This window comes from Molothrus aeneus, chromosome 28 (genome assembly GCF_037042795.1).
Source record: "Molothrus aeneus isolate 106 chromosome 28, BPBGC_Maene_1.0, whole genome shotgun sequence".
Classification (NCBI taxonomy): Eukaryota; Metazoa; Chordata; class Aves; order Passeriformes; family Icteridae; genus Molothrus; species Molothrus aeneus.
Window position 1 is genome coordinate 3067347 of NC_089673.1, and position 23998 is coordinate 3091344.

Here is a 23998-nt window from a genome sequence, read left to right on the forward strand (position 1 = left end):
TTTGATGTGTTTCTGTCCAGTGTGTTTTATCTTTTATGCTTTTAAATTATGGGAGGGGAGGGAGGCAGAGCAGGAACGAGGGGGCTGTAGGATCCCACTGGTGTGGGGACAGGCTCTGGTCACCACCTCTGCCCAGGGACCTGCTCTGGGTTTGGGGTTCAGCAGCCCTGCAAACCCAGGAGCCCACGAGCCTCTGGAAGAACCTCCCTGAGCAGGGATGGGGTGGGAAACAAATAATTTCTTGCTTCCTCATGACTCCCGGCTCAGTGTCTCCACCGGTGCCACCGCGAGGATTGTCACTGTCGCCCCACGCAGCGCCACCGAGCAGCGGCAACGGCGCCAGCCTGGGGAGGGGACCCTGGACCGGCTTCAAAGTTCAGGGGCACACAGGGACAGGCACCGGCTGCTCCAGGGACACGGGCTCGTGGCCAGGCAGTGCTGCAGCCCGAGGCACATGAGCAGGTTCCTGCTGGTGCCAGGGCGCACCGGGCACCTCCAGCCCCGCTCGGTGTTTGGGGAAGGTGTCAGGATGCAGGCGGGAGATGCCCAGGCACAGGAATTGCGACAGCCACGCACTTCCCGGTCACGACTCGGCTCTGCCCCAGTGTCTGCAGCCAGTTCTGCCCGGGGTCATGGCTCAGGAGGTCGCTGAGTCTGTGTTTGGTGGCTCCTGGGGTGGCTGGGGTGGCCAGCCGGGTGCTCCGGTTACCGGAGCCGGGCTGAGGGCGGTGCTGGCGTTGTGCAAACAGCACCGGGATGGGCTGCAGCCAATACAGACAGCCCAGAAATCTGCTGGCACGGCAGATGGGCCTCCTGGAGCCCAGTCCCATGCCCTGGCCCTGTGCTGGTGGCTACCAGGGCTGGCTGGGCTCGGTGGGGCAGCACAACCCCCCAAAGCACCGTGAGGGGCCAAAGCCTTTGCCCGTCCCCACTTCCAGTTGCTGGTCCTGACCAGCAAAATAATAACAACAGAGTCCAGCTCTGGGGGTCCTGGGACTGCCCCAGGGTCTCAGGGCTCAGGACCCACAGCCCAAACTGCCTGTGACCTTGGGGAGCTGCAGTCCCTTGGTCCCTGCAGCATGATGGGGACAGCAGAGGCATCTGGATCCTTTGGGCACCAGCTCCCAGGCCCACCCTGCAGTGCTGGGTTGTGGCTGAGCAGAGCTCAGGGCAGAGGGACTGGGGGGACAAAGCTGCTGCTGTCTCCTTCTGGTGCCCCATGTGCTCCCCCTGCAGTGACCCCAATATCTGTTCTGGTCATTGCCAAGAGTGGCCATAGCTGGACCCCTTCTACAGCCTGACTGGAGCACAGGGACTCTGCCCTGTGTGCATCTGTTCAGCTGCTCTGGAGCAGAGCAAGTGTCTCCATTGCTGCCATCCTCGTGGTGTTGTTGAAAAATATTCTATGGCTTTGTTGAAAACACCCCTGCGAGGGTTTGTTAACATGGGAGCCAAAATTAAACCAAAGCAGAGGCACCAAATGAGAAATAAGGTAGAGAAGAGCGTGGTGGCCTCAGAGCTGCTTTCTGCTCTGAGCTACAGCACGAGCTGACCCTTCAGCTGCTGCAGATCATGGCAGCACTGTCTTCCTCGAGGCCCTGCCAATTTACGTCATCTGAGAATCCGGCCCAAATTCAGGCAAGTCATTTCCAAAAACCCGATGATGTTTCACTGTCATGGAAATGTCACCATTTATTTCCCAGCTCTCTCCAATGCTGGGAGGTCGAGCCCCGCCCGCAACCCTGCACTGCGTAAAAGGGCAGGAGAATTTCCCAGCACCAGGAAAAATGCGCTGCTCTGTCAATTCCTGCCTGTGGATGCTGCTTGCTCCTCGAGGGAAGCAGGTTTCCAGCAGGACTTAGTCATTTTATACACTTTGATTTGCAAAGCTGCCTCTTTGTTCTGCTCAGGGGGCAATTCCTCCCCCAGATTTTCCCTCCCTGCAGCACTGGGGTGTCAGGGCTGAGTCCCCAGCTCAGTTCAGCTCCATGACCTCCCCCAGCCCAGACACCCCAAGAACAGGGAACCTCATGGCTGGTGGAAACCCCAGCCAGAGCATTGTGGTCCTTCAAAGCAGATAGTCCAGTTGAGGGACAGTGGTTCCATTGAGAGCACAGCTCCCATCCCTTTCCCAGGGCAGCCAGTGCCCCATGGAGAGGCTTGGAGGGGCATCTCATCCCACCAGAGCTGAAAGTCTTTAGCTGAGGCTCCTGATGTGGTGGTGCATAACAAAAAATTTCAAAATACGTGCTGTTGCCAAAATGCAACCCAGAAGCAGGAGAAGGGGAGCAGGAGAAGCTCAGCAGTGTGTGGGCAGCTGCTGCCCTGAGTGTCCCAGGGCTGTGTCCCTACGGGCTGGGCAGGAGCTGGCGGAGCAGGTCGATGACAGGGGACACTGGCTGCACGGTGTCGTACTCTGCAAACAGGTGACAGAGGTTCTCCGAGTCTGTCTGGCTTTTGGCCACGAACCCAAAGATTCTTTGTGAAAGAAAAGAGGCTTATTCAGTTTGCATCCAGGAATCTGAAGGAATAGGCTGAAACCAGCCCAGCCACAAAGCCAAATCCCAGTTCCAGCAATTCCACCTTGGCCCGCTCCCCAATCACGTTTCCTTGGAAGCCAAGCAGCCGGGAGGAGCATTTTTGGCAAGGCTTCCCCAGCTGTGAAAAGATTCTTGAGCACAAGGTAGAGCCAGATATAAACTCACTTCCTGAACCCAGCACAAGTCCCTGGGAAGGCTGTGGGATTTGGATGAGGGGTTCTGCATGAGGGGATGTGGAAAACTGGGCTCAGCCAAACCTCTCATCCAAACCTACAGAGCAACCCCCCCTAAAAGCTTCACCCATCAGTCCCACGCCTCATCCTACCACCATGGTAACTTCTATCACATCCCCTCCTCATTTTTGAGCTCATTCTTTTCTGCTCTGCAATGCAGCCACTTCCCAAAGCAGCAGCATTCCCCCGGATTCCAGCCCCCCACTCCATGCAGGATGTCCCTGCTCTTACCTGGAGGACTTGCAGTACTTCTGCCACCTGGGGGAAGAACAGAATGGGAGTTGCTCAGAGGCTGATGTTTAACTCATTCCATCAGCTGCAAAGCCAAGGGTTGTGTTTAGATCCACCCCAGCACGGTGTGCCCAGGGCAGTTTTATGGGATTTGGGATCTGAAGTGGTGCAGAGGCACTGGGAACCACAGGGAAGGGAGCACAGCAGTGGTGGGTGGTTCTGACAGGCACGGCTGCCCAAAACTCACTTTCTGTTCTCAGGGTCCATCCCACAGAACCTGATGGCAGCCAAGGGGTAGTGTCGTCTGAAAAACACCCTGGAAGAGGAGAGGGGATCGTTAGGAAAGGGAAGGGCCTGGGAAAGGACATGAATTTTCAAATCCTGTTATGCTTGTGGAAGACTGAGGGTCTCAAGGCATCCCAAAACCCCAACCCTGAGTGCAGCTGGTTCCCTGCCATGCCACCAAACACAGCATCCCTTGCTAAAGGGTCACACCCATCCCTGGATGGTGACATGGATTTGTCCAACCAGGACAGGTTTTCCTGAGGCTGGGCAGTGAGGAGGGAGCTGCCTCTCCGTGACTCCCCCTCCTTTGGCCCATCCAAGCTCTTACTTCCTCTGGACGTCGGTCAGCGTGACGCCCTGCTCCGTCACCCTGAAGTGCACCAGGGTTGGGGTGGGCAGTGTCTCCAGCTCCAAGGTGCAGGAGATGCCCTTCAGGATGGCTGGGGCTCCTGTCAGCGTCTCCACGTTCACTGAGTTGAGGTACAGGACGTTGCACACTGCAAGGACAGCACAGCTCAGCACGGATGTGACCCGGGCCAGAGGCAGGGCTGGGTCCCAGGGGTCATCCTGCAGATCCCTCACATGGACCCGGGTCAGGTTTGTTTTGATGAAAATTAAAAGATTTGGTGACTCAGAAATTCTTCACTAATTTAGTTTGGTTTGCTTTAATTCTTTGCACTAATTGTTGTAAAAGTCAAAGTATTTAATTTCCCGTTTCTAAATGTCACATTTGCTGGGTTTTTTTTTTTCTGTTTATTACATATTTCCTTTAATGAAAAGCAGAAATACCCCAAGCTAACGAAGGGCTGACAGCCAACCTAAAACATGACATTTCAGGCTGATTGAGCTGTTTAAAGGGCTGTTCTGGGTCAAACTAAACTTTCCAGCCTGCCAACTGATTTTTCAGAATTTCCAGCAAAACAAAGCAGTCTCCAGCTCCCCAGCCTGCGTTGTGACCCGTCCGTGTGGTCTCCTGCCCTTCATTCTTTGCTCTCACCTGGAGCTCACCCAGGCTGAGGTGCACAGACCCTTCCCCATCCTGCTCTGTCATTCCCACATGTGCCCTGTAAGGGAATTTCACCAGCCCCTGACTGCCCATCCCTCTCCTAAAGCTCCAGATGTTCCACCCCCATTGAAGCCCATCAGGAGAGAGGCTTAAAAATCAGAAACTCTTTAAAACTGTGGAACCCGGGGGTCTTTTATCAGCCTCATGACCTCAAGAGCTGTGTTTTCAAGCAACTTGAGGACTCAAAGTTTCCTTTCCTTAAAAATATCAGGTTTCCTTGCAACCCAGGGAAAAATCTGCAGAAATCCTGCAGTAAAAAATCAGTAAAATTCATTTTACTGCAGCTATCTCCAGCCTCATGGGAAGCTGGAGGGGGATGTCCCACCAGTGCCCACCCCTGCACAGGGGTGACCTGCTGCTGTCACAGCATGCCCAAGGCTGTCCCCAGGGCCAGCAGCTGGCTCCTGTCCTCACCTGCAGTTTTCCTGGCCAGGGACAGGGCAGGTTCAGGAGCGCAGTCAGGGCTGTCCTCTCCATCAGCGAGATCTGCACAAAGGACAAGCAGGAGTGATGCCACAGGCCAGGCTGAGCTCGTCACCTCTTTGGCCTTTCCTTATCTCGCAAGAGGCTCAAAGGCACAGGACCACTCTAATTGCAAGGGTTTAGAGCAGTAATTAACTTAATTGTGCTTCATTTCCCTCTCCATTCACCTCTGATCTCCCACTCCCACTTCCCTTGCCCCCAGCGGGAAGGAGCCACCGCCCTCCCGTCCCCAGGTCAGCTCTGCAGGTCCCTGCTCCACCTGCAGCCAGGGGAGCGGCCCCTCGCAGGCACCCGGAGGGGGGCTCAGACCCCTCCCCACGCCAGGACCTCGCCCACCTCCCCGGAGCAGCGGGAGGGGCCGCCCAGAGCCTCCCTCCTGCTGCATCTCCTACCTCGGGTGGGGATGCTGAGCTTGCAGGGCAGGGCCAGAGGGGTGATGGAGTGCTGGTAGACGAAGGCAGAGAGGCTCCCTGCAATCAGAATTGTGAGTTTGGGGGGGGGCTGCTGCCTGGAGCCCCCCACCCACAGACCCACAACAGCGTCCCAATAGGGAGATCACGTTCCTGCTTTGGAAGCACGGAAAGGGCAGGCAGGACCTGGGGCTGGGGGGTTCCTGTGCTGGCAGGTGTGCAGCACATTCACCTGGTCCTGGCTGGTGCTTCCAGGGGCTTTGGGAACAGCTCCTGGGGCTGCCAGGGCTGCTGTGGGCACAGCACCATCCTTACCAAAGTACAGCTCCTCGCTGGCGCCCTTCAGGTGAACCCCTTTGGTGGAGGACTCGATGAGGAAGTGCCGGACGAGGTCACTGCTCTCCTCACCTGCAAGAGGAACCACAATCAGCATCAGCAGCAGCCCCAGTGCCACTGTGTCACCCCTGGCCACCCCAGAGTCCTGTCCCAGGGCATCACTGGAGCTGCTTTGTGCCACCATCATGGTGCCAGCCCCTGTGAGAAGCAGACACACAGAGGCTCTCTGCCACAAACCAGAGTGCTGTGGCTTCTCTGTGGGTTTATTCTGAGTAATTTCAGTTTAAACCCTTGAAGCAGCCCCCCCCATGTACCCCCTTACCTGTCTGGCTGCCCGAGGGAGAGCCAGGAACCTTCATGGCCAGCCCGAAGGAGCCCCGGAAGGAGGTGCTGTCCCTCACCAGGAACGTGCCCGGCTCCTTGTTCCTCAGCAGCTGGATTGCTGTCAGAGCACAGGCAGGGGCTCAGCCAAACACAACAGGTGGGAACTCCCTGCCCTGTGCCCTGCTGCTCTGCAGGGAGTCCCTCCTTGGCAGCAGCAGGAAAAGCTCTGGAGCATGTGCCAAGGACACGCACATCCCTGGTGTGCCACCAACTGCAGCGTCCCTGCAGGGCCCTGGCTGGGTCCCACGGGTCCCTGCAGTCCCCAGGACACTCAGACCCTGCCCAGGCTGTGCTGTGTGACAGGCAGGAGAAGCTTTGCTGGGCTTGGAGGACACCGAGGGGCTGTGACACAACCCTTGAGAGGGTCCCTCCACACCCATCAGCCCCCACCAGGATTTGATTTGCCCCCACTGAGCCCCCACAGGGACACTGGGGAGCTCTGGGGACAGGCCAGAGCCCGAGGTGGGGTCACACCCACAGAGCCTTTCCTGCCTCACCTCGGTCCCTGCTGATGCTTGGCTTGAACCAGAATTTGGACGTGTCCATCACAAACTTCATGGTGGGCTGCCCAGCCTTCAGGGGACCTGCAAGAGACCACAGGGTGTCAAGGCCAGCAGGAACCTGAAGGACTTCCCCAGATGGCAGAGCCCAGTAAAGACATTTCTCTCTCAGGGTGGCCGGGGCTGAAGGCTTTTCAATCCTTTTGAATCCTTTTCTCCCCACTCCTCAGAATAGCTCGTTCTCCATGTAATTATCTCTCTTGGCAGGCTGTGATGTAGTGCAGAGAGGGTCACATGGAATCCCCTGGCAGTGCCAGCCTGCCCAGCCCTGCACAATCCCCTGGACCATGGGATTTACACCAGGATCTGACCCTCTTGCTATTCCCATAAAGATTCCAATTAAAACCCTCTGCCCTGAGAGCTGCCTCTGCTCATCTCCTCCAGAGAACAATAGCCCCAGTGTCTGCCCTTGAATGAGGGACCTTGTGAACCCTGGTACCTTTTGGTGTCCTCAGAGCCAACGGGAACCCCAGCCCCTCCTCCCAACCCGCTCTGGGTCTGCAAACAGGACAGCACAGCACAGAATTATGTTTCTCATTCTCAGGTGCTATAAATAGGTGCATCTGCATCTCCTGGAGGGAGCAGAGCATTCCTGGCTGCTGAGCCCATGTCCCAGGACACCGGTGGGCAGAAAGCTGTGCCTAATGCTGGGTCACCACCCTCAGCCTGGAGACCACCCGGACCACAGGGAAACACAGCAAGAACCTCTCATCCTTTGTGTCTATAAGCAGAGGGAATATAAGCAGCTAAAGCAGAGGGAAAACGGGGTTTGCCCCCCGTTTCCCAGCAGTTTTGGGCTGTGCACTGCTCCCCACCCTGCCCGTGACTCACTGTCTGAGAGGCAGCTGAGGGTGGGTGCTGACTGCGCGTTGTTCAGGCCCCCGAGCCTCGAGGCCGGGCTGCAGCCGGCCAGGGGGGGCTGTTTGGCAGAACTTGGGGGGGCTCTGGCCAGCTGGGGGGGTCCATCTCCTTGTTCCAGGCACCCGTTCACCAGCAGCACTGGGATGTCGGCGGCCGAGGTGAGGATGGAGGGGGGGCAGCTGCTGGCCTGGCCCTTCTGGGCCAAGGAGGTGCTGGGGGAGGTCCCTGCCCGGGGCTGGGGGGAGCTCTGGCCAAAAGCCTCCCTGGGGTGAGCCACGATGCCTGAGGAAGGGGAGCAGGGGCTGCCCAGGGAGCTGGAGGGGGACAGGGAGGCAGCGGCCGAAGCATCGGAGTCGTCGTTGTGGAGCGAGTGGGTGCTGCTGCAGGAGGGAGACAGAGCACAGATCAGGGGGTTGTTGACACACAGAAACCCTGCCAGCCACTGCACCAACCCTGCAGGGCATCATCTGCCAGCCCAAGGAATGAGGGACTGCCCTGTGGCCCTTCCAGCGGGCACAGGTGGCACTTACCTGCCCAGGATGTAGCTGGTGTCAGAGCCAGGGCTGGTGGAGAGCTGGGACACCCAGCTGCCCCTCTGCCGGGCCCTCAGCACCTGCACGGGCTTCAGCAGGTTCTCAACACCTGGGGAGCTGCTGAGGGCCCCGGGGCTGCAGGAGGCTGTGTCCGTGTGTCCTGCCAGGCACTGCCAGGGAGCGCTGCTGCTCTCGGATGCTTTGCTGCAGCTCAGCGTGGCTGGCTGGGGACTCGGGGGTCCGGGTGGGCTGGAGAAAACCACGCTGTCACCGGAGCTGTATTTGCCTCCCAGTGGCCCTTTTTGGGGCAGGAAGCTGTTGGTCTGAGGGGACCTGGAGAAGGGGGTGCCTGAAGGGCTGGGGGAGCCCTGTGGCAGGTCAGGCCCCGTGGCTCTGCCTGGTGTCAGCTCTATGTACTTGATGTCTGCAGAGAGAGAGAGAGAGAGGGGAGCTCATGAAGGATCTGGTGTGTGCAAAGCTCTGTGAGGAACATGTGTCTGTTCTTCCTGCTGGGAATTTTGGCTCCCCCTCTGCAGGGCTGGGGGTCCAGCAGCGTGTTGGGGACCCTGTGGGGGCTCATTCCTCACAGAGCCCAAGGTGAAGCGATGCCCTCAGTGCTGGCAGGCTCCCAGGGAAGGGGGTTACGTGCGGTCACGTCTGGCTGCTCAGACCCCCCTCGCCAGCATTACCCAGCCAGGGCCTGCTGAGACCTGCAGCCAGAGGAGGGTGTTCCCTCCAGCAGCTGCTCTGTTTGTACCTGACTCAAGAGAAAAACACCTGGCTGCTCCCCCCGGGGTGACGTCAGGTTCGGAGGGTGGCCCTGCACACCCTGGGCAGAGGGGATGTCACCTGGCCCCAGGTACAGCTGGGGCAGTGAGGCAGTGACAAATCCACGTGGCACAGGGGCAGATGCAACATCCTGGTGTACAGCACCAGCCCTGCTGGCAGCAAGCACAGACCTGGCAGGGGCTGGCTGCTCCCTCCTCCTTTCTCCCACCCTGCACAGATCTCTCTGGAGCAGTCTCTGTGCCTGTGTCCTGCTCAGAGCCAGCCCCTCCACTGACACAGGAACACACCTGACAGCATCTCCTGTCCAACAGCATCAGTGGAACCTCACAGCCAGCACCAGGAGCGCCTGGTGCACATCAAATCCAGGCTTCCTTGGACAAAGCCAGCATTTCTGGCTGAGCTGGAAGAGCCCTTTTAGCAACTCAGACTTGATTTGAGTGCTTGCAGCGATGGCAGATTCATCCCATCCCAGGGGAGCTGCTCCTGTGGTTAATCACTTAATCACTCCAGAGCCAGAGGTGTGCACCTCCCTTCCAGCCTGGACGTGCCCAGCTTCGCTTTCAGCTCCTGCTTCTTGCCCTGCCATGGAGTTCAGCAAAGTTCCCTTTCTCAAAGGTGTTTCTCAGAGAGGGAAAATCCTTTTTGCTGCAGCAAAGACAAACTGCTCTGACAGCCCTGAGCTCCCTGCCCATGGTGTGACGGGTCCTGATGGACCTGCTGTGTTAGCAGCTCACAGCATCAACCCGAACACTGGGGCAGGGAGCTGGATGAGCAGGAAAAGCACAGGGCTGTACAGAAGTGATTCCCTGAGCTCCTTTGTGCCAATCCAAGCAGAAAATTGGATAAACACAGCCAAGGAGGCACTGGGTGTGCCAGGAGGGCTGGTCCCCAGTGGGGACACAGCTGGATCAGGGCAGAACAGAGCCAGAGCCAGAGCCTTGCCCCTCCATAGCCCTGTTGCCAGCAGCAGCTCCTCCAGTGCCCAGCCTGGGGGCAGCTCTGTGTCCATGTGCCCTGGCACCAGTGCTCAAACCTTTGCAGTGAGCTGGCCAGATTCTTTTTGTCAATATCTCCCCAAAATGAGAAAGAAATGGGGATTTTAATTGTTCTTTAAAGAACTGACAAGAGTCTGCACACCAGGCTCAGGAGGCCTTTTACCTCCTACTTCTCTGCCTTTGCTCCTCTTATCACCTGTGGTTAAACCTCAAATATTTGCTCAAGACCTTGGCAAGTTTTCCAGCATCAAGGAGTGGCAAAAGTGCCACAAACACGGAGCCCAGATGTCACGCAAGCCGAGGTCTGAGATCTCCTTTCTCCTCTAGGATCTAGAAGGATCCAGAGGGAACAGAGCCTCTCATGAAAGTGCCTCCTGTTGCTGCAGCATTTCATAGATTGTGCTGAGCTGGAAGGGGCCCATCAAGACTGAGTGCCATGTTTAAAGCTTCCTCATGTTCTCCACTAAAAAAGACAAGAACAGGCCCCTTTCACCTCTCTTGTGCACCCTCAGTCCCTGCCACCCTCACACCAGGGCACAGGTTGCAGGGCTGGAGCAGGAGCAGTGAGTGAACACTGCACTATGGGAGGAAGTTTGTGTAAAAAACCAAGAGCTGTTAAAAGAAAATGAAAGCTGGAGTGAGGCTTTCCCCACTGAACTCATGGCCAGCTTTCCAGATGTTCAGTTCTAGATTCTCCAGACCATTCGCACGTTAACTCTGGAGCTGCTTGGGGCTCCAGCCCCTGAGCAGTGGAATGGGTCAGGCAGTGAGCAGCCAGAGCTGGATCTGCACTTTGGCACAGTATTTTATCTGCAAGGCCACCCTGTCCATCCCAGCAGGAAGCAGACACTGTCTGCTCTGGAACTGCCTGGCTCCTGCAGTGCTGCTGCCTTGCTGCAGCACCAGCACCCTCACACCCACCTCATCCTTCTCCTTATGTTTGCATGAGGGCTCAGGGAGAATTTCTTTTTTTTTTTTCTGTCTTTAACATCCTCACATTTGACTTTGCTGTGGAAAGAAGCCTGGGGACTGATTGCTGAGGTATTTCCATGTGTAAAGGCAAGGATGGGCAGTAAAGCTTTTGGGAAGCAGTGAGGCTTGAGGCACCTGAACCACCCTGAACCTGTCCTGTCAGCAGTGTCAGCTCCCCATGTGCTGGGGCTGCCCCATGCACAGGGTGTTGAACACCCAAAATGAGCAGGAGAGCCCAGGCAGGAATAAAAAATCAGAGTTTGGGCTGCAGGGATGACAGGGAAGAGTTGCACAAGGGGTCACATAAGGCACTGTGAGCAGAGACAGGGCTGGTATGTGCTGCTGGTGCCTTGCCTATGCCAGGTATGCTGCCCAGGGAGTGCACAAGCCCTGGCACAAGGGTTGGGAACACTTAAATGGGATGGTTGTGCAACACTCGATACCTTAGCCCAGGGCTCTGGAAATCTGGCTGCAAACCCATGTGCTCCCACAGGCCAAGTGTGACCCTGGGAAAGGTTCTGCTGCCCTTGAGGGGAGCAGGGTCCTCACTGGGCACCCAGAGCCCGTCACTGGTGGTGACAGCTGGGATTAGAAGTTTTCCAACAGCTGCGAGTCCCATTTGTAATGAGAATTGTTTTCTTCAAACACAGGGAAATGAACATCAGGTAGAACCAAAAGCTGTTTTCCCTGTTCCTTTCTGGACCCCTTTGAGCTGCCTGGACATGAGATACATCAACAGTGATCAGAGAAGGGCTGTGGAAGCACTGGGGTCAGGCAGAGCTTGGATACACAACTCCTGCTCCTTAATATGGAGCCCTGATGTCAGGACACTGATCCTCTGGGGGACAGCAGGGAATGTCCCTGGTGCCCATTTCCAGCCTCCCCAGGAGCACAGGACCTTGTGTGGGTCCAGGGGACAGACGTGTGCCCAACCAGGCTCTGATTTTCACCAGATGGGAGCTTTGGTGACCCGAGTGCTGCCCTTGCCTCACCTATTGCCTCCTGCTCCTGCTTCTTGGTGGCTGCAGTGTCACCCTGAGCAGCAGGCTGGCCTGCAGCCCTCACTGGCCTGCACGGCAGTGGCTGGAAGGTGGGATCAATCTCTAGGATCATCTTGTTGAGAGTCTCTATGGTTATATCCAGAGAGGGAGACATTGGCTGGTCCTCAGGGCCCGTGCTGTTGTTCTCTTCCTCCTTAGGCCGGCTCGGTGCAGGGGGTCTCTCCAAGGAGGAATTCTGCTCGTCCTTCCCCTGCATGTGGGCAGCCACATGCTCTGGCAGGGGCTGGGCTCCACACCTGGGGAGCAGGTGAGCCTTGGGGTGCACCATGGAGGGGGGCTTAGTCCAGCTCTCTGTGGAGTAGTAGACGTACTTGCCCGGCAGCCTGGGGTACCCAGCTGGGTGCAAGCTCTTGCTTTCCTCTGGTGAGGAAATGCACACAGTCTGCCCAACACGCAGCACGTGGGATTCTATGACCTGTGACATGCTTTGGTTTTCCGCTTTCACAGCTCAGAGGCCAAGGGAAACCTCCTCCTTCTCCTTCTCCTCCCTCCAGCAGGGACCTCAGACCCCGTCTCCAATCCAGTCTCCAGCGGAATAGGAATCTGAGGAATGCAGAGAGGAGTGGTTACACAGGCATGCCCCGGGCAGGAGCAGACTCCCAAATCCCCGTTTTTATGGACTTTTCCACTGGAGTGAAAGCTGGAATTCAGCTCATATGAGATCAAGTCCCCCTGTGCTGCTTTTCCAGCCCCTCCAGCCTCTGCTCCCAGCGCCACAGCGCAGCCGGGCAAGCACATGAGAGGCTCGTTGGCAGCAGCTTTTCAGGATACAGAGGCCTAAAATGGAATCCTGCTTTTATTTGCTTATTTTTCTGGATTAAGAATGAAATGAAGGCTCTAGCAGCCTTCTCATGGGAGCCTGACCCCCAGGAGCCAGCAAGGCTGGAGCCCTGTGGGGCAGAGAGCTGGAGCTGCCTGCCAGGGCAGTGTCCTGCAAGAGGGTGTACAGCTAATCCAGGATTTCATTTTCCTGGTACAACACAAGTCTGGAGGCCTGTGGACGTGGCTGCTGCCTCAGTGGTGGTGCTGCTCGAGGACTCTGACTGCAGATAGGCTTTGAATACTTTGCTTTAAGCAGAAAGTGTTTTTTTATTCCCCATTATAAACCCTTATGGAATGAGGTTGGCTTCCCTCAGAGGTCTGGGAAAAAGGGTCTTAGGATGCTGTTTAGAGGTGGGGAAGTTGTCCTGCTGCATCAGCAATCAAATGGGGTTCCCCCATCTGCTGCTCCCCTGCTGCTGGGCAGGAGCTGTCCCTCTGCCTTGGGATGAGGACAACAACCCTGCACCCCTCTGTACCCACTGTGCCAGCCCAGATCTCCGTGTTGGGGACATCCAGGCCCTGTGTCAGCACCACACCATCCTCTCTGGCCCCTGGGGAGGGCAGCCCTGCCAGGGACCACGGGGGATGCAGAGTTGCAGAGCCAAAGCTTTGCTGGCAGGAGTTGATGCCCCAGCTCAGGGCTCCCTCTCCACATCCTGTGCAGATCTGGTGTGTGACACTCACAAACAGAGGGGTACACTGTCACAGACATCTTTTATGAAAAACCCTTTCCTTGGGATTTTTCCTCCTGAGAAGCTGAGAGGTCTTAAGAACAAAATGGAAGCAATGGTTATCTGCTGCTGTGGAATGCAACAGGTGGGTCTTTGATTAGCCCATGTTAGTTGTTTCTAATTAATGGCCAATCAAAGTGAGCTGCCTCTGTTATCATCCCTTCCTATTCTATTCTTAGCCAGCCTTCTGATGAAATCCTTTCTTCTATTCTTTTAGTATAGTTTTAATATAATATATATCATAAAATAATAAATCAAGCCTTCTGGAACATGGAGTCAGATCCTTGTCTCTTCCCTCATCCTCAGACCCCTGTGAACACGGTCATTTTACACTTAGTAAAATATATGTCCTGCCCTGCACCAGCCTCCAATGACAGACTTATTTACTCTCTTATCCCGGGCTGATTAACGATGGAGTCACAGGATTAGGAAGCAGACACATTGCTCCCAGGCAATCCCGCAGCCCCGTGGGCGCGGGCAGGAGCTGGGCTGGTGCCCTGCGTCACCGCCCGTAATCAGTGACTAATTACCCTGCCAGGTGTCGAGAGCCGGAACGGGGGACGGCTCCAAACAGGGCAGCTCTGCCCTGGCTGAGTTATATAACCCCGGAGAAGCCCCATATCTTGCTAGAGAGACACCCGCGCTCATCAAGTGTAGGGAATTCGAAGCAAAACATCGCTGCTGCTGCTGTCAGCACCCGGCCCCGGGCGAGTCAGGGCAGGTAAAGCCTCTCCAGGGCTTCCGAGAGCTGCAGGAGTGAATAAATACCTCAACCCCATTCACCTCGCTGTCAGCCCGGCCCCCGCCGTGTCTCCTGAGCCTCTGAGAGCTTCCAGTCCCAGGAGTGGGAGCAGGGCCGTGCTGCAGGAAGGGAAGCACCTCTGGAGCCTGAATTAGACAGCTCTGAATTGTTGCTAATTATTCCTAGAGGTGGGAACCTCTGGGAATTTGGGGCTGTGCTGTTGCAGCCAGGTCTGCCACAGTTCCCCGAGGGGATGGACTGAGTCTGGAGCTGGTTATCCCTGTGGAGAACCAGCTGGGAAGGGATCTGCCAGAACCTGGGGGGCAGGTGGGTGGGGGGCTGCAGGCAGCGGGGTCCCTCCTCTGGGGACAGCCCACAGTGCCCTCCCTGCTGGCTGTGCCATGGCCAGCACCAGCCCCTGGCTCTTCCTTGGCATTCCCAGAGCCCAGCACCAGCCCCTGGCTCTTCCCTGGCATTCCCAGGGCCCAGCTCCAGGGCACAGTGGGTGCAGGAGCAGGTTGGCACCCAGCCCCCTTTCCCCCTTTCCTAGCTGGCCATGCCAGGGCTCTGCCCACAAAGTTTTTGCCACCTCAGGAGTGACAGCACAGCTCTGCCAGGGGGTGCAGGTCAGAGCCCAGGTAAGCAGATGCCCACCTTGGGTAACCACCCAAGCTCTCCTGGCATGGGGCACCGTGTGCCACAGCAGTGCCAGCTCTGCGTGAGAAGCGCAGCGTGGTACCAGGCTTGGAGGGAGCGTTTGTTAAATATAAAAAGCAGAGTCATTCCAGGTCAAAAACACAAGCGAGATGGAGTGAAAATTGGATTCTCCCCTGGGGAGCAGAACTGCCTGGCTCCAGTCAGCATCCACAAGACAAGGCTGGTTTTAATTTAAGTAGGTACAGAAATAACGTGCAGGATGCATGAACCAGGGCTGTCGGGGCCTCCAGGAGCATGCACGCAACAGCTTCCCTCCTTTCTTGTACTCCTGCCCTGAGTTTTTGATCTTTCTCAAGTGTGATGCTGCCAGAATTAGCCTCCAAACCTCATTTCTCCTCCCTTCCCTTTTCTCAGTTGAAGTGAGAGGTCTCCCAAGCTCCTCAGAGGAATTTTGAGCCTTGGCTGTGGGGTTTTGTGCTTGGAGCAGCAAAGGGGAAGGGCTGAGGTGAAGGAGGAATCACAGGGTGGCTGCTGGCCACCAGCTGTGGGCAAGTGCTGCCCACAGAGATCAGGACCTCCCCATAGCCACAGGGAATGGCAAGGACTGGGCAGGGAAGAGAGGCCAGGCATGGGCACGGGTAGGAGCCTGTACCACATCATGCCATGAGCCATGCCCTGATTCTGGGGCAGAATCAGAGGCAACCCCAGCAGTGCAGCCATACCCAGACTGGCTGGTTCAGCCAGGCCTGGGAGATCCACTGGCTGCATGGAAATTCCAGGGAAGGAGCTCTGTTGTCTCAAGGCTAGCACAGAAAGAGATGGAAATATGGCACAAACACAACCAGACTGGAAATGGCAGAACTTCCGCTACTGGAAGCAGACTGTGGAACAGAACTCTGTCTAAGCCGAAGGTGACAAGTCACAGATTTCACAGGCAGATGGACACTCTTATAAATGTCCTCAGTGAGGGACCTGGAGCTGCAGCTCAGCCCAGTAACCCCAGTTCTTGGCAGGCACCCCTGAGGTAGGAAAATGAGCTGGGCTGGGGGTGCCAGACTGGGACTGGAGCACCCAGGTGGGGCAGGGGGTGGGGTGCTGGGTTTGGGGGGCTGCAGGAGGTGCGGGGCTGTGTTTGGGGGGCTGCAGGAGGTGCGGGGCTGTGTTTGGGGGGCTGCACGAGGTGCGGGGCTCTGTTTGGGGGGCTGCACGAGGTGCGGGGCTCTGTTTGGGGAGCTGCAGGGCACAGGGTGCTCTGTTTGGGGGGCTGCAGGAGGTGGGGTGCTCTGTTTGGGGGGCTGCAGGAGGTGGGGTGCTCTGTTTGGGGGGCTGCAGGAGATGCGGGGCTCTGTTTGGGGGGCGGCACGAGGTGCGGGGCTGTGTTTGGGGGGCTGCAGGGCGCTGCTGGGCGCGGCTGCCAGGATCGGGTGCCCCGGGGCCAGGGCTGTGCGGGCACACCCCGATCACCGCCCGCCCTTCCCAAAGCCGCCGGGCACGGCTCAGCCCCGCCAGGGGCCGAGCCCGGGGATGCTCACAGAGCAAAGTCCCTCCTCTTTCCTCTGCAGGAACCCCCCAGCCCCGCTCTGGGCACCAGGGAAAGGGCAGAGCTGGCAGCGCTGCCCCGCAGCATCGCCGGCAGCTGCGGGCTGGGTGTCCCAGCGCGGTTATTTGGAGCTCAGACATCCGAGCCGGGACACGGCCTCGCTCCCTGTCTGTGCAGACCCCAAAACAGCTCAGCCAGCTGCCAAGGCTGGTTGTTTTTCCTTGCAACGTGAGCCCTGGGAGCCTCCCGATGACAAGGCTGTAACACATCCCCTGGCCAGGAAGGGCAGAGGGAACTGCTGGGACACCCAGGATTTCCAGAGCTCAATAAACGCGGTTTAATCGCTGCGAGGGCTGCGGGCGACTTGCCTGGATTAGAGGGGCGTGCTGAGGGGGCTGAGGAAGAAAGTTCCCATGGTTATGCTGTGTTTTCCCTGCAGAGCAGGGAGAGCCACGGTATCACATGGCAGATATTAATATAGCCCAGCTCCGCGGGGTTCCAGCACCTGGTGCCCCGAGGAGGGGCTGCCCGAGGGGGAGTTTGTCAAAGCCTCCTCCCTCTCTCAGACACGAGCGATTAGGAGCCTCAGCAGCAAGGAAAAGGAGCGTTTGTGAAATCCCAGCCACCATCTCGGTATCTTCCCCAGCCCCTGGAGCTGCACCACGGGGCAGCATCCACATGAGCAGTGCCAGAGCAGGAGTTCGGTGGGGCAGTGAGAAACCTTCCAGTGCAACCCGAGAGCATCCCCAGCAGGAGCCACCCACCTCCAGTGACCCCCCTGCCTCCCCCCTCCCAAAATGCTGCTTGTTTAGCAACACTTCAGACTTCTGGAAGGGTCTCCAGGCTTTTGGAGGAGGCGGGCTGTCAGGAATGTTGAAATCGCTGCTCCAGCAGCTCCCCCTCCCACTGCCTTACAGCCTTTTCCTCTCCTGGGACAGCTCTTTCCCCTCTGGCAAGAGCCTCTCCGGGTACAAGAGCAGCACAGAGCCTGGTCTTCCTTTCCAAGAGAGGTCCCAGCACAGCAGGAGAAGTTTCCCCTCCCCTCTTTGTGGGTGAGCAGTTGACATGGGGGGGGGGCTCAGGGACAACAGAGTCTTTAGAGCAGGGTGTCTGTCTAAAAATAGGCTAAATTAGCAAATCCTAAGAATGTTTGAGATGAGTTACAGGAACAGACACTAACGAGCTCCTCGGAGCACAAGCCAGGATGTTTCTTCTCTGAGACCATGGGAACATCTCCCTCCAGCCCTTGTGGGACTCAGTGGGCAGCATCAGAGGAATCTGCAGTGTAAGAGGCTCTTTCCCTGCATTTCAGGGGTGCCAGGGGGAGGGAGAGGGTGGCAGCTGCTGCACAGGGGGCTCTGCACACTGCAGGTGTTTCAGAAGGGCCCTGAACATCTGTGCTGGCCTGGGCACATCTCCTGCAGTGCACAGGGCTGCAGCCAGGCCTGGAAACCTCATGAAGAACATGCTTCAGGCTCTTCCCTTGGGTCCAAGCAGTAGAGGTGGGACTAGATTCATTTCCTCCCCTCCTCAGACTCCATTTTCCTCCCAATTCACCCAACCTACACCAGCAGCAGATCCAAGCACTCCCACCTGCAGCCCTGGCTGCACAGTTTCTATGCCATCCTCCTGATAATCCCCTCTCCTCTGACACAGGCATGGAGGCCCAGAACCTGGTTTTGGTTTCACAGCATTTTTGGTTTCACAGCACGGGGTTACTGACCCCATTCCCTGTGCTTTGACCTTCCTGCCTGGCTGTGGTTCAGTGGCACCACAGGGCCCTGAGTAACTCAGAGCCCCACACAAACCTCTGCCCCCACAGGGCACTTTTATTGCCTTGAACTCTCCACAATTCCCACACCACAGCCTCCCACGGGGAGGAAGGAGACACTGGAGCACACAACTCCAGCCACTTCACCTCAGCTGAGCTCACTTGAGGCAGAGGAGGAAACATGCACTTGGACACATGCACAGACAACAAACACCACTGGAAATCTTAAATAGGCTTCCAAAGGGCCAGAAAGGTAATTGCTCATGTCATAAACCCCATGGACTACTGAGAAAACCTCAGAACCTCAGCTAGAGCAATATGCATAATTCCACACCACTGCTCCCAGCACTATCCAGCAACCTTCCCCGCCCTGGATGACCACAGCTCAGTTTCTGCCCCCTGCCAGCACTGCTGGGGCAGGAACAACCACATCTTGTCTTATTTGAGATGCCTGAGGAGCAGATTCCTCCCGAGGCAGGAGAATAACCCCCAGCTAAATGCAAAGCAGCAGCAAGAGGAGCGATGGAAGGGAAGAATTGATACGAGCTGCACGCAGCATTAGCATGAGAACTGAAAGGGAAATAAAAGGACTTGGAAGAGGCATGGCAAAGGCAGAGCTGGCCCTGGCAATCAGCACTCGGAGGTACCTGGGCTCGTTATCCCCACTCCTGCGCAGCTCCTCTGCAGCACCTCCAGCACCTGGAGCTCATAAACCACAAGGGTGGGTCCGTGCAAGGAGCGGCTCCTCCGGGAGCTGCGATTTAACGGGAGCCCGGTCCCTCCCACCTGGGCCGAGCTTCGCCTCCCCTCCGTGTCCCGCAGGTGTGGTGCGAGAGGGAAGCCCCAGACGCGGGGTTTGGGGTGGGAGCCGAGGCTGGAGAGGGGCCAGGCTGCCCCCGGGGCACCCGGCACGGGCAGGGAGCTGCCGGCAGCTGGAGCACAGCAAGGTAACCCTGGGGCAGGTGAGGAATCGGTGCCACAGCTGCCAAGGGCTGTGCCTGCCCTGCATCCCCCGGGCTGCAGCCCCAGCACAGCCCAGCACAGCCCTCAGCCATGGTGGGCACTGTGCTTCAGCCTGTCCGAATTTCAGCTGCCAGCTGTGACAAGAAATGAAGAGAGAACAAGAAGTTTGTGTTCCTTTCCAGCTGGAGCATTGGAGTTGAGTTCCTCCTGCTTCTTTTCAGGGGTACCAAGGCAGCACAGACGCATTTCTGGGAGGAGCAGCAGACCTGGAGACAGCCTGTCCTGGGTGACTGCCTCGTGGCAAAGGTGCTGCCTTGAGGAGGGAGATTGGTTCAAAGGGAAAGCCATTATCAGTCTGGTTAAAGGGCGTCTGTCGCCATCCAAGGGTCTGCCACGCCGTCATCGTTGCTAAATTACAGGCAGAAGACTGAAAAACCTTTCAGTTACCTTTCAATGTGTTGAAAGGTAACCATGTCTCAAATATGTGTTTGCAGTGTCCAGCCCAGAGCAGCCAGGCCTGAGTGCTGCACTCAGCATTCCCACCCTGGGAGCAGGGGGTGATAAACAACCCCCAGCATCCTTCTGGATTGCTGGACATTTTGGCTCAAGGGTTTCTTCCAGTGTCAGTGGGCACAGAGCCGTGGAGCAACCTTTAAAACCATGTCTCTGAAATATCATTTTTCAAGGAAACTGCCTATTCTGCTGCCCATAAACGCCTTGGGCTCGCTGCAGTGTTGCCACACTGTGAAGGGACACTTTGAAACGTCTGATTTTATCAGGAAATAGGCCATATAAACTCCCTGCCTTAAATTCCTTCATCTCACTTTACAATCTTTCCAACCTTTCATTTATTACCAGCCATTGTTTTTTCCTGTCCTACATCCCTAGGCAAACAGTTTGACATGGAGAACACAGCCCCTTCCCATCTGTGATTGCAGTGGGAGTGATTTCCTGGCAGCTTTCCTTTTCCTGGCTGGTAAAATTCACCTGGATGACATCCTTGGCAGATGGAATTTCTAACCTGAGGACGTCCAGTATCACACACACATCAGCCTGACTCCAGCTGGAGGAGCCAAAGGGGACTAATGTTGGGTTGGGTCCCTCAAGCTGAGCGTTTTCTCTGTCCTGGGGTGCTTGGGTGGTTATAAAGGACAGGGAAGCACCAAGGCTGGGGAAAGAGGAAGGTTTTGGCAGTAGAACAAGGTCACTCCATGCTCTGGTCCCATTTGCAGCCAGCTCAGAGCACACACAGGCTTTCACTCTGTTCACAGCCCTGGGAAGCTCAGAAGGAGAAAATGTGTTCAGGGTTAGGCACCTTCTCTGGAAAAATCACCCCAAAGTGACCCTGAGCTGTGCCACCCCATGCCAGTGCCCAGCTGCAGCCAGCACCTGGCTCCCTGATTGGATGGGGATTGGATGGGACTCACCTGTGAGCCAGAGTGGCCTCCCCAAGGAAGGCACTGTCACCTCCCTCCAGTGTCACCTCCTCTGTCACCTTCCACTGACATCTCCTGCTGACATCAACAAGCTCAGCAGCCCAGAAATCAGTGCAAAGCTGCTGTGTGCTCACAGCCAGTGCTGGCCTCAGGCTGAAGAGGCCTCTGTGTCCTGGAGTGATGCAATTCTCTGTCAGGCAGTGCGATGTTGCTGCCATTGGCACTTAGGAAGCCAAATTGCAATTCTTGTTCTGTCTTTTCTCTCTGCTTTTCTGTCTGTGTTGTGCAAGGCATGAGGAGATGGCCTGGGGGAGCAGCTGCTGTAGGAAATGGTTTGTTTGTAGCAGGGCTGTCAAACTCCTCCCCAGCGCTGAAGCAAATGCAGAGATATCACAAGACCCCTCAGAAAAAACATCATTTACCTCTTGGCTTTGACATTGCTGGTTCTGCAGTGAGGCCAAGGAGTTCAGTGGCTCTTTGGCCAAGCTGTTACATTTTCTTTGTGCTCTCTGTATCCACAGAGAGAAAAATTAATGGGGTGCAGGGAGGGTTGTCCACACAGCAGGGTGTTCTGCCCTACCCCTGAATCTGTGTCACACAGGTGTATAAATGTTACATCAGGGCTCTGTTACCCCAATTAGAACCCAGGTTACACTGAATTTACTGCAGAGGTTCTGAGTTGAAGCAGCAATGCCACTCAGTGAAAATCCTGCAGTGAAACTCCCACCAGGAACAAGCCTCTGCCTCATCCTGGGTTTTCCCACCCTGAAGGCCCTGAACATTATTAACACATCCCTAAACTTTATAAATGCTGATATAGGTGTGAAAATGGGCAAGACCACGGTAGCATGGATGGGATGGGATGGGGTGGTCAGCAGCAAGTTAATGCCACTTTTCTGTTCCCAGGAGGAAGCAGAGGGAAATGGGGAGGAGGGAGAGACTGACTGGGGGACAGCACTCTGCTCACAGCTGGAGATGGCCAAGGAAAACTGGAGTGGCCACAGGACAGGCTGGGGGAAGAACAAGAGAGGCAGAGAGCCACAGAGCCCCTCCTGCAGGGCTGCAAATGTGTGGTTCCTTGTTTCTGGGATTTGAGCAAAATAAACCCCCAGACACCGAGGAGGGAGCCAGCATGAAAGAACATTTTCAGAGGAACAAATATTGGTGATGAATAAGACTTGGGAGTGCTTCCCTGGAATGCACCTGTGCAAACGAGGAGGAGAAAAGGATGAAACATCCCTCTCTTTGTCACCTCTCCTTGGGACTGAGGGGTTGGTTCCTGAGTGAGGGGAGGGGATCCATGGAGCTCCAGGGGCTGCTGGATGGGGTGATCCAAGGGAAGCCTTGGATCTGAAATGTTGGGGCCACACAGGAGGGCTGGAACCAGCAATTGTCCTTCATTCTGGGACCCCCTCTCAGCAGTGGCTGTGGCAGAATTCTCTGTGACCCCTCTGAAGGAGCCTCCTCTTCTTTCCTCGGCTAAACCCGACCTGTCTGTGCAGAGCAGATTTCTGCAGGCATGGCCCTACCCAGGACGTGCTCATAAAGGACAAAGTATGAACCTGACAGCTAAAAAAAGAACAAATAAAAGGCGTGAATTGGCCCAAGCAGCTGCTCTGCCCCGTGTCCTGAGTTGCCACTGACACCAACTCTCTCCTGCTACAGGCTCTGGAAAACCTTCCAGAAGGTTGAAATGAAGTGAAATGAAGTGACACCATGTCCAGCACCTCAGAAGTGTCATGGGAAGTTGATGGAGCAGTAAATCTGTGCAGAAAGCAGACTGCTCCTGTCTTCCTCCTTCCTTCTCCTCTTCTTCCTCCTCCAGCCTTCCTCCTTCCTCTGGGGCCTTCAGAAAAGAAGAAAACATGTTAAGTGCTGCAATACCTGGCTGAAAAAGCCACAAAGGGCTGTGGCATTCTGGGCATTGGTGGCACAGCTGGTACAGAGCAGCTCCAAAGGAACCCTCTGAGGGGTTCCTGCCCTGCCTTGGACTCCACCAGTGGCACAGAGAAGATCCCAAACACCCCCAAGGGTCTCTACCTGGGTCCAAACTCCCCCAAAAAAGCCCCTTCCTCTGGTGTGGGAGCTGCTGTGCACCGTGTCCAGCCCTGCTGGGCTGTGTGGAGCCTGAAGCACTCAGCACTGGGGGGGGATTGAGCTCCTCGGTGTTTGGGGAGCCCTGGAGAGGCTGTGCTGGGGCAGGGACAGCCCCTCACACCTCCCCCAGACCCTGTTAGCCCCGGGGCTCCTGGAACAGCCACGTGTGGCTGCAGGGAGCTCAGGCTTCCTCGCCAGGTGAGTCACCCTTTTCATGGAATAACAAAACATATTTACTCAGAAGGGTGACGAGGCCCTTTGGTTGCCCCGAGGGGGTGTTAATCAGCCTCCTCTCAGCGAGAAAGGCCCTTTTGTTTTCTAGCCCTCACAGTTACGAGATTTTCAAGGGCTGAAAGTGCGAGGCCCCGGGGAAGTCACATCGTGCTTGGGGAGCATCGGAGCCGGTGGGGAGCAGGGGAAGGACAAAGGGTGGGGGAGAGCTCCGCGGTGTCTCCGTGCCCTGCGGAGGGGCTGGGGCTGGGCAGGGGGGAATGGAAGAGCAGGAAGGTGCCAGAGGCGTGGGCAGGGCTGAGCGCAGCTCCGGGTCTGTGCCTGCACACGCTGGGCGCTGCCAGGGGAAAACCACTGACGTCAAGGGCACAGGAGGGGAGGATGGGGCCCCTCTGCTGCCCTGCACGGGCACGGCCGAGGGGGCAGCACCTGCTGGTTCCTCCCACCAGGAATTACCTGGCTGTGGAGGTGGGGCACGGAGAAAAACCCAGGTTTGGGCAGGGCTGGGTGACACTGGGGGTTGAGCATGTGCCAAAGAGCTCATCCTGGCATCCCGAGGCTCCAAGGGTGTTGGTGCTCAGCACATAACTGTCCTGAGGAAGTGTCCTCCGGGATAAACACCGTGGCTTTCTCTGGGGTGTTTCCCAGAGGTTTACAGCAAGCAAAGGAGCACAGCACAGCTCTCCACAGCCTGCATCTGCAGGTGCATTTTGCTCTCAGAACCTCAAAGATTTAGAGACTAAGCTCTTCTTTCCTTAGCCACAAGCCCTTTTCCCTGCAGCAGCTTTTGATGGATCATTTCCAGTGAGGAAGCCTCACAAGGGGAGTACCTGCCTCCCCATTGCTGTGGGAAGGCAGGAAAAGGCAGCACGAGTTGTCCCACGTGGCATCACCCATTGTCAGAGGCTGGGATGTCATTGTCCAAAACTTTCCTTAGAAAGAATCCACCCCGGGCTTCCAGGATCCACCCTAGATCCAGCCATGAGCCATTCCACGTTGATGTCATGTTCAGTGAATCATGAATCCTCCTGGCTCCCCACCACAGCCACACTTCAGCCTGTGCCAAGGACACCATCCCCTTGCAGAGTCACCACAGTTCCCCTGGAGCCACCTCTGCCAGCAGAGCCTCAGCTGGGTGGTTTGAGGGGGCTCTGCAAGCTGGGGGCTCTCAGGAACCAGAGGATCCCCCCAGTGCCTGCTCCAGGCCCTCCCCAGCTCCACAAGGCCGGCCTGGTGTGAAGGCACAGGCCCTGGGGCCATCCAGGTGGG

The 23998-nt window shown here is 56.7% G+C and overlaps 1 protein-coding gene across 1 annotated transcript; it reads right to left on the reverse strand.

The window, feature by feature from the left end:
* Positions 1 to 2275: 2275 nt before the first annotated feature.
* TNS4 (tensin 4) lies at positions 2276 to 12163 on the reverse strand. The gene is made up of 12 exons (XM_066566721.1): positions 11671 to 12163; positions 7920 to 8346; positions 7360 to 7769; positions 6466 to 6552; positions 5907 to 6026; positions 5564 to 5656; positions 5231 to 5308; positions 4770 to 4841; positions 3618 to 3786; positions 3252 to 3320; positions 3005 to 3031; positions 2276 to 2478 (listed from the first exon to the last, which is right to left on the reverse strand). The coding sequence occupies exons 1-12, from the start codon at positions 12161 to 12163 to the stop codon at positions 2349 to 2351; spliced, it is 2175 nt and encodes a 724-aa protein (XP_066422818.1). The 3' UTR covers positions 2276 to 2348.
* Positions 12164 to 23998: the final 11835 nt, after the last annotated feature.